The sequence below is a fragment of the Babylonia areolata genome, chromosome 31, assembly GCF_041734735.1.
Source record: "Babylonia areolata isolate BAREFJ2019XMU chromosome 31, ASM4173473v1, whole genome shotgun sequence".
NCBI classification, from domain to species: Eukaryota; Metazoa; Mollusca; class Gastropoda; order Neogastropoda; family Buccinidae; genus Babylonia; species Babylonia areolata.
The window spans coordinates 12,046,276-12,056,275 of record NC_134906.1 but is presented as its reverse complement, the minus strand read 5'-3'; the positions used below and the strand labels follow the sequence as shown (position 1 = coordinate 12,056,275).

Sequence of the window (10,000 nt, the reverse complement as noted above, 5' to 3'; positions counted from 1 at the left end):
AAAAAAGATAACAAGCGCCAATGTTGAGCAGCAAGTAAGGAAAGTGGTAAAACACTAATTACACAAAAGGAATTATGATCATGGCCTACTGGGGGGGGAAATAAGTTTTGTGAGGCCGGCCGGGGAGATTTACTGAAGATGTTAAACAATGTAAGGAATTTCCGCCGAGCATCTGAACATCTGCAGACAAGATGTTGCCAGGTGATTAAGGCATTCGTCAAAAAATGACACTTGAGATATAATGACTGACCACACTGAATATTTTATTTTCCCCATCAAAACGGGACGAGAAGTGTTCACAAGGCGTGGACTGACGTTCACTCCGCCACAAACAGAGGAAGAAATGTGGGTATCATTGCCTAATGGTTATTACACACACACACACACACACACACACACACACACACACACACACACACACACACAGAGCGAGTGACAAGGGAAGCAATCTAGCCCTGGCCAGTAAAGGGACACGACTCCCGATTGCATTTTCATCTTGAACTGTCGTCTGCTTGCTTGTCTGTCTCTCTCACGCACTCAGTTGATCAATGTGCAGCCATTCTGTGAGCCTCAGCCGTCGTGCAAGACTTTTTACTCCGGCGACTGCCCAGTCTTCATGAACACACCAAGAGACAGGACTGACACAAACTGAATTACGACTCTGTGAAAGAGAACAGCGGCAAGTACTCAAGTTCAGTGTGTGTGTGTGTGTGTGTGTGTGTGTGTGTGTGTGTCGCGTGCGTGTGAGGGTTGCGTCTGCTTTTTGTCTTGGAAATTGTTTTGTTCGGTAGCAGGACTTTCGACTTAAATGATACTTTAAACAATTCACATAAAAAATACTTTGGAACAAATACAGTTATTGGAAACATGACTTTTTTCCGTTCTGTTAATGCTTTATATTGGTCTTAAAAGTGGACATTAAATAACTGAATTTTATTTCATGTTGAGAAATTTTAAAGTGGACATTAAATAACTGGCTTTTATTTCACTTTTGAGACATTTTCTTTTCGTTTGCGGCATAGAAAAGTGTCTCTAAAATCAACCTTACTGTACCGTCATTCTTCAGGTCGATTAAGTGACAAGAATGGATGATACTACAGTATTAACTGACATTTATTTCACGTTGAGACATTTTCTTTTCGTTGATTTCGGCATGGAAGAGTGTCTCTAAAATCAGCCTTACAGTACCGTCAATTCTTCAGGTCGATTAAGTGACTAAAATGGATGATATTAACTGACATTTATTTCACGTTGAGAATTTTTCTTTTCGGTTGTCTAGGAACAGACAGAAGAAGATCCTCCAAATTAAAGTTTCCCCACAGTTTTCTTCCCGTCACTGGAAAGTTATCACCGGCGCAGAGGGTGAAACCGAAGTCGTAGGGGCTGTTGAAGTGTCGTAGTTAATGTTCGTGCAGTCGTTGAGCCTCACACGTGTGTACAACAGAAACACGACAAACGAGTGCGTTGCCTTATTAATCAATACCGAACGTGCCACAGTCCACCCCCCCCCCCACCCCCCCCCCCACCCCACGCCCCACCCTCACCCCCACCCCCAACCCCCTTCGTGTTTGACAATAAAAGCGCTGGGGGAGGGTACAGATATTGTCGGAAAAAGTTGTGCGCCAGTTGCATTGAGAGCTAGTGTGTGACAGTAGTGGAAGGCAGGGTGAGGTGCTAGGGGGTGGGGGTGGGGGGTTGGAATGGGTGAAGGGTGTTGGTGGAATGGTGAGGAGGATGTGTGTGTGTGGGTGGGGGGGGGAGGGGACGGATTGGGGTGGAGGTGGGGGGATGGAAGGGGGTTGTTTGCAGAAAAGGTCACCTCTTCCCTTACCCCCACCTCTTCCCTCCCCCTTCTATTCCCCTCCCTCCCCCTGCCATCCCTTCCAACTGATCGATAAGACGGTCGGCTTCTAACGCCGCTGAGGCAGTTTGAGTCATCGGAGATTTCATCATCATCACATTGCCTTACTCTGTGTGTGTCTCTGTGTGTGCAGTGTTTTTTCTCTCCCCCCCCCCCCCCTCCCTTCCGTTTCAGCTCTCTTTCTCACTCTCTTTCTCGGTCTGTCTCTCTGTCTCTCTCCTGCTGCAGAGAGTGTGTGTGATTGCCTCACTGAGGTGGAGTTCCTTCACTCTCTTCAGGGTGTTCTGTGAACAAAGGTTTCTGTGTGGTAGTGGTGGTGGTTTCTTTTAAGTAACTGGATCAGTATTGCTCTGAATGGCTGTTCGTGAGTGACATTTGGGTGGGTGTGGGTGTGGGTGGGTGGTTTTATGTTTGTTTTGATTTGTGTTTGTTTTTGTATGTGATTTTCATAAACAGTTTTTCTACGCTTCATTTTCCGTTTTTAAACTCGGTTAAACTTCTAACTACATGTATTTGATCAGCTGATAGTGTACTTGATCATTTCACTAGGTGTCTGTTCAGCGCTGTTAAAATATATATATATATATATTTTTATATATATATATATATATATATATATATAAATGAAGAGCACCTTGTTTCCAAAGCAGTGCTGGGTATTTTCTTCCTCTCTTAACAACAAAACTTTACTTTCAAAGTGTAAGTGCATGTCGTTAACTTAAAGACAAAAGAAACTAAATAAATGAATAGTTTAGAGAATGGCAATGTCATAGGTGACTTTTCTCCAAGAATAGCTCACACAAACACACGCACACTGTGCGCCCCTATCACTAGACTTTACGTGGTGATCTGGGTGCTAGTCCTTCGGGTGACTAAAAGCAATAAACCTGTGGCCCTATGTGCAGCATGCTTTTAGTACTCATAACAGAGCAAGAGAATTATGACTGGCAAACGTCTGTAGAAAAATCCACTTTGATTGGAAACAATATGTATATACGCAAACACGAAAACGATAAAAGAGCTGGCGCTGCTCTTAGTCTTTCTTGCGCCACGCTTTTTCAGCAGGAAGCAGCCGGAATTTTAGACAGACAAATCTGTTGTAACGAAACGTAGCACGATACAAAGCTAGGCAATATAAGACAATGCAGTATGATAGAGTCATAAAGATGTAGGTCAACAACACAGTACATTATAAGACAATACAGTGAGATGCAATGCAGCACAATACGACGACACAGTACCGTACAATGCAATGCAATACAATAAAGTACAGTGCAGTACAAAGGAGCACGACACAGCATAGTACCCCACAACACAACGCAACGCAACGCAACACAGTACAGTACAGTACTGTACAGTACTGTTCAATACAATACAATACAATACAATACAATACAATACACTGCAGTGCAAAGCGAAGCAACGCAACGCAACACACTCATTAACATTTTTGCACATCACCCCTCTTGCGAGACTCTGCCTCCATACATACAGCATGTCTCATACACCCTCTGAATACTTATATTTCAGACACCTTCAAACCGATAACAAGTGTGGTGGAGGAGCCAGCCGAGGAAGTTGCAACGCCCAGCAATAAATGGTTGACTGATCTGGCCAAGCTGTGACACAGGTGTGACATATGTGTCCAGGTGTTTGTGGTTCTCACCGGCCCTGTGGGAGTACAGTCGCCATGTTTCAACTGGAGGTTACTTAACGGTGTTGGATTTCCAAGACGTTCTGGACAGTCTTTTTGGACCAAGATATTTGTTTGGTGAGAACTGTTGGATTAACGCTATTCGGACATGCTGAGAAGAAAGACCTGATCTTCTGTTGTGTGTCAGACAAAGAGATATTGACTTGCTTCTCGCGAAGGATGGAAAGAGATCGTCTTTTGTGAGGAATAAAATGACTCAAGAGACTGGTTCGTGAGAGCTGTAGGCTACTGATCTGGACAGAGGTAGTCTAGAATGGATTTTTTTTTCCACAAAAGCGTGTTGGAATTACACGAGATGTGTGTAGTTAGACGAAAGAAACTTGGATGTAAACGTTTGTTGCGTGGTGACAGTTAAGCTGGGACTTTACTGATTAGAAAGGATTTTTTCGAGGAAAGTTTACTGACAGAGAAAAAAACAATAGTCAAGTACAGCAAGTATTTGGATTATTATCTTTTGGAAGTAGATAACTCAACATTCTTTGTTTAACCAAACAAAAAAACAAAATAAATAAATAAATAAATAGACGTTGACGATGACATTTTTTTTAAGGTTAGAGACTTGAACAAACTTGGAATTATAGAGACTGGATCAGAGTGTGTGTTAACCGGGAGATTTGGACAGCAATGTTAATTATCAATGAGCTTATACCCGGCCTACTTTCCACATAGACAGAATGACAGAAGAGCATCACCGACAGATTAGAACAGAGGATGTGTCGAGTGTGTAGAAGACTAGAACAGAGGCGGCTTACAACAGAGATTTGGACACGTGATGGAAGTTAGATTTAAACCAAATATGTTTACAATAGATATTTGGACATGTATTGGAAAGTGAAATTTAGGCCAACGCTGTCTACGATAGATATTTGGACACGTATTGGAGAGTGGAAATTAAACAAAAAGCTGTGTACAATACAGATTTGGACAATCTCCATGAACAAATACTCCAACAGATGTGATCTTGACAAAACGTAAATTCGACTCAGTGTTTATTGCGCACCTTCTTTCGGACTAAAACAACAGTACGGGACCAAAAAACAGAGCTTGCGTGAAAGCAGATTTCTACCCGAGCATTTATTTTCAACGTTGGTATTTGGGGCCAAGGTTTGAACAAAGGGGATGCTACAGGGGTGACTTCGTGGACCAGAGAGTGAAAACGATGAACAGAGGAATCACGACATGGCCTACAGCAGATGTGTCTACTTTCTTACCTGGGCTCTGCTTTGCACAGGTAGGTACTATGTTTATGACGCGTGCGCACCTGTTTGTGTGTGTGTGTGTGTGTGTGTGTGTCTGTCTGTCTGTATGTCTGTTAAAATGTATGTGCGTGTCTGTGTGTCTGTTTGCCTGCCTTACTCATACCATTTCTCTCTCTCTCTCTCTCTTTGTCTCTGTCTCTCTCTGAGTGTCTGTCTCTCTCTCTCTGTCTCTCTCTCTCTCTCTCTCTCTCTCTTTCTCTTTCTCTATTTATATCATGTGTGTGTGTGTATGTGTGTGCGTACGTGCGTGCGTGCATGTGTGTGTCTGTGTGTGTGTGTGTGAATCTATGTTTGTGAATCTGTTTGCCTGTTGTACTCATTCTCTCTCTCTCTCTCTCTCTCTCTCTCTCTCTCTCTCTCTCTCTCTCTCTCTCTCTCTCAATGCAGTATGTATTGTGTACACAACTGTATGTGTCCCAAACTGAGACAGCTGTTCACCAATGCCGCATCGATCTCATATGATGAACAGAGGTCAATCGTGTGGTGTGTTTTTTCTAGCTATCTAGAGGTGGTCTGTGTGTCAGAGAGTAAGGGTGTGTGTGTGTGTGTGTGTGTGTGTGTGTGTATGTCTGTGTGTATGTTTTCGTGCGTATGCATGTTTGTTTGCGTGTGTTTGGGGGAGGGGATGTGTGTGTGTGTGTGTGTGTGTGTGTGTGTGTGTGTGTGTGTGTGTGTGTGTGTATCTGTCTGTGTGTCTGTGTATGTTTGCGTGTGTGTGCATGTTTGTGTGCGTGTGTTTGGAGGGAGGGGATGATGATGATGATGTGTGTGTGTGTGTGTCTGTGTGGTACATGCATGTGTGTGTGTGTGTGTGTGTGTGTGTGTGTGTGTTCGTGCGTGTGTGTGCGGGGTATGGAGGGGATTGTGTACGTGTGTGTGTTTAGGTGTGGATTCGTGAGCGTAAGCACGCGCGCGTGCGTGTGTGTATTGTGTATATGCGTATGTGCGTGTGTTGTATTTTTGTGTGTGTATAATTTTATGTGTGTGTGCGTGCTTGCGTCTATGTGTGTGTAAGAGAAATATATATAGAGAGAGAAAGACACAGAGAGAGAGAGTGTATGTGTGTATGTATGTCTTCTTCTTCTTCTTCTTCTTCTTCTTCTTCTTCTTCTCCATTGTCTTCTTCTCTCTCGTCGCTGTTGCCTTCAGTTTTCTTCAGCGGTGATAGTGGCCGTCACAAAAGCAGCAGCAACAATGCGGTAGTAATATCAGCAACAGCAGAAGTAGAAAATACTGGTATGTGTATGTGTACCTAGTTACCTCCACCATATGTTTCAAACTGATCAATACCGAGTATTGTGTCGTGTGGGCAACAGAGGTGTGTTCAGTAACTGTATATATTTAAATGTCCATCAAAATCACAGTTTTCTTATCTTTTTTTATGTTTTATTCACCCCTACTGATGTTTAACTACGCGTAGGTTGTACACATGTCGATATGTCCGTGTTGTTACAGATTATGCAGCTCCTCCTTTTCCGCTTTGTCTTTTTTGTTCTTGTTCTTGTTTTTGTATTCCTCCTCCTCCTCCTCCTCCTTCTTCTTCTTCTTCTGCTCCTTCTCCTCCTCCTCCTTCTTCTCCTCCTCCTTCTCCTCCTCCTCCTCCTCCTTCTTCTTCTCCTTCTTCTTCTCCAACTCCTCCTCCCCCTCCTGCTTCTTCCTCTTCTTCTTCTTCTACTTCTCCTCCTGCTCCTCCTCCTCCTCCTCCAAGTGCTCATCCTCCTCATCCTTCTCCTCCTCCTCCTCCGTCTTCTTCTTCTTCCCCTTTCCTCTTCACCCTTCTCGAAAATGCTTCTCAGTTTTGTAGTAATGTTGACCATGATGATTCTACTTTCTTTCTTTCTGTCTTCTTTCTCTGTTCCTCCTACCCAATCTCCTCCTCTTCCTTCTGTTCCTTTTTCTCCCCCGCCTTCTCATTCTCCACTTTCTTCGCGTTCTCTTTTATCTTTCTTTCTGTTTCTTTTTCCTTCTCGTTTTCGTCCTCCTCTTTAGAATGTCTCTAATCAGGATTAAACACGGATGCCGTGCATGTCCACTGGTTGCGAAGAATCGCAGGTTTTACGACCCCCAGTTCAATTTGCCACTGCTGTGCACAACGGTATCTTTTTTGTGCCATATGCTGGCATTAATGCGGTCGTTTTGCAGAAGCTGGCAAGGAGTCTCGTCCCCCCCACCTCACCCTCCTAACCCACACCTCCTCCCCAGCCCTCCCTCCCACCTGCACTGGTACTCTGCCTGAGGTCGGAGGACAGATGGTGGAGAAAGAGTATTGATCTTTTTGTCTGGGGAGAGGCTGGGGGAGAGGGGTATCTGTCTGTCTGCCCCTCTCTCTCTCACTTTGTTCTTGTTCTTGTTTTCGTATTCCTCCTCCCCCTCCTCTTCCTCCTCCTCGTTCTTCTTGTTCTCCAACTCCTCCTCCTCCTCTGTGTGTGTGCGCACGTGTATGTGTGTGCGTATGTCTGTGTGTGTGATCTCTCTCCCGCCCTCTATCCCTGTCTGTCTGTCTGTACGTTTCTCTCTGTCTCTCCCTCTTTCTCTTTTTCTCTCCCTCTTTCTCTCTCTCTCCCTCCCTCCCTCACTCTCTCTCTCTCTCCCTCTTTCTTAGTCCAATCATTCCTAACTGGTTCTTCTGTTCGTCATAAAGCAAGTCCACAGTCTCACGTGCGTAAGAGGTAATCGGGCACGTGCAACGATGTATATTATTTCCTTCCACCTGTGTTATCATCACAAATACGGGCACTCGTGCACAGTCTCTCTCTCTCTCTCTCTCTCTCTCTCTCTCTCTCTCTCTCTCTCTCTCACTCTCTCATACACACTCGCACGCACACACGCGCTCGCATCAATACACACATCCACGACACACACACACACACACACACACACACACACACACACACACACACACACACACACACACACACACACACACACACACACACACACACACACACACACACACACACACACACAGTGAGAGAGAGTTTAAGCAAATCAAGTAACTGCTTTCATGAAAACGTGAGCGCGTATCGCGACATGCACACGAGAGAGAGAGAGAGAGAGAGAGAGAGAGAGAGAGAGTTGTACTGAGGATAGAAGGATTTGAGCTAAAAGCTTTTCACCATGCCCCTCCCCCCCCCTCCACACCCACCTCCCTCCATAAAAGCACACACACAAAAAAGCGAAGAAATCAACAGCAACACACACACACACACACACACACACACACACACACAAGTTTGAAAAAAATAAATAGAAGAAAGACAGAAACAATGACACGAGAGAAAAGAAACAGAGACAGGGAATGAAGGGAAAAACGGAGACACAGACAGAGAGAGAGGGAGAGAGAGAGAGAGAGAGAAACCATTTTAACCCGGCGAAATGCAATCCCCTTGTGCAACTTTCCACCAGCCCATAAAGATCTTCTTTTTTTTTAAGCCGGACGCTTAGAGACACGCCACGAGCAGCAGTGCCGATCGAATTCCCAAACATTAAACCACTCTCTCCACACACAGAAACAGAAACGGGAAGAAGAGAGAGAGAGACAGAGAGAGAGAGAGAGATTGTAAGGGAGAGAGAGAGTGGAGAGAGAGAGAGGAGAGAGAGAGAGGGGAGAGTGAGATTTTGGGAGGGAGACACTGAGAAGGGCTAGAGAGGGAGAGGGGGAATGTGACAGAGAAAGATGGAGAGGAACGGAGATCAGTGTAGAGAGAGGTAGAGAGAGAAGGAGAGATGGCAAAGAAAGAGAGGGAGAGAGAGGAAGAAAAGGGAGAGTTAGAGAGAGAGGAAGGTCAGAGAGAGGGGAGAAAGAGAAAGTAAGAGAGAGAGAAGCAGAGAGTTAAAGTGGAGAGAGAGAGAGAGAGAGAGAGAGAGAGAGAGAGAGAGAGATTTATGGAAAGAGAGAGAGATTTGGGAAGAGGGAGAGATTGGAAGGGAGAGAGAAAGAGAGAGAGAGAGATAAAAACCATCTGTTCCAAACTATTACTAGTATTAGATTCAGTTAGCAGATTAAGTCACACAGCCGTGCAGCAAGACGAAGACGGGGAACTGTGGAGGAGGGGGAAGAGAGGTGAGTGAGGGGGCTAGGGGGGAGGGGGAATGTGGCAGGGGGGGGGGGGGTGTGGAACGGGGGGATGAGGAGCTGAAGAGACTCGGGTGGGTCGATGGGGAGCTCAAGAGACTCGTGGGGGTGGGGGCGTGGGGGGTGTTGAGGAGCTCAACAGACTCGGGTGGGTGGGGGTGGGGGGGGGAGGAGCGAAAGAATCGGGCGGATGGGTGAGGGTGGGTGGGTGGGAAGCTGAAGAGACTCGGGTGGGGTGGGTGAGGAGCTGAAGAGACTCGGTGGGGTGGGTGGGGGGGAGGAGCTAAAGACTCGGGCGAGTGGGTGAGGGTGGGTGGGTGGGAAGCTGAAGAGACTCGGGTGGGGGGATGAGGACCTGAAGAGACTCGGGTGGGTGGATGAGGAAGGGGGGTAGGGAGCTGAAGAGACTCGGGTGGATGAGGGATGGAGTAGGACAGTCCCTGTTCGACTCTGCTGCCTCCCCCCGAAAAAAACAAAGAAAAAAAAAGGAAAAAAAGGAAAGACAGAAGGAAAGAAAGGAAAGACAAGAAAAAAGAAGGGAAATGAAAGAAAGAAGGGAATAATGAAAAGAAAGAAAGAAACAACACAGAGGGAGAAAGACAGAAGAGAAAGAGGCAAACAAATAGAAAACGAAAGAAAAAGGAAAGAAAGGAAGCAAGCAAAGAAGGAAAAAAGAAATGGAAGGGAAGAGAGAGAGAGAGAAGAAGAAGAAGAAGAAGAAGAAGGGGAGAGAGAGGGGGGAAGAAGAGAGAGAAGAGAAGAAGAAGAAGAAGGGGAGAGAGAGGGGGGGAAGAAGAAGAAGAAGAAGGGGAGAGAGAGGGGGGGAAGAAGAGAGAGAAGAGAAGAAGACAGAGAGGAGGATGAGGGGGAGGGGGAGATTGATTGATTGAATGTTTAATGGGTAAAAAATTAGGCGCAAGCAATGAAAAAAACAATTGTTGCATTATACCTTCGTATGTGCACACACGCACGCACACAAGAAAGGAAGAGAGAAAGAAAGAAAGAAATGAAGAAAGAAAGAAAGAAAGAAAGAAATTCAATGAAACAGAAAGAAAGAAAGTCGGAAAGAGAGAAAGAAAGAAACCTGAAAT

General features: G+C 45.4%; 1 protein-coding gene across 1 annotated transcript in view; it reads left to right on the top strand.

Moving 5' to 3' along the window:
* The window catches only part of LOC143275789 (uncharacterized), an 83,618-nt gene that overhangs the window by 2,632 nt on the left and 70,986 nt on the right, over positions 1-10,000 (top strand). Inside the window, exon 4 of the mRNA XM_076580068.1 lies at positions 3,511-3,632. Within this exon, the coding sequence (XP_076436183.1) occupies positions 3,511-3,632 (122 nt within the window). The remainder of the gene's footprint in view (positions 1-3,510; positions 3,633-10,000) is intronic.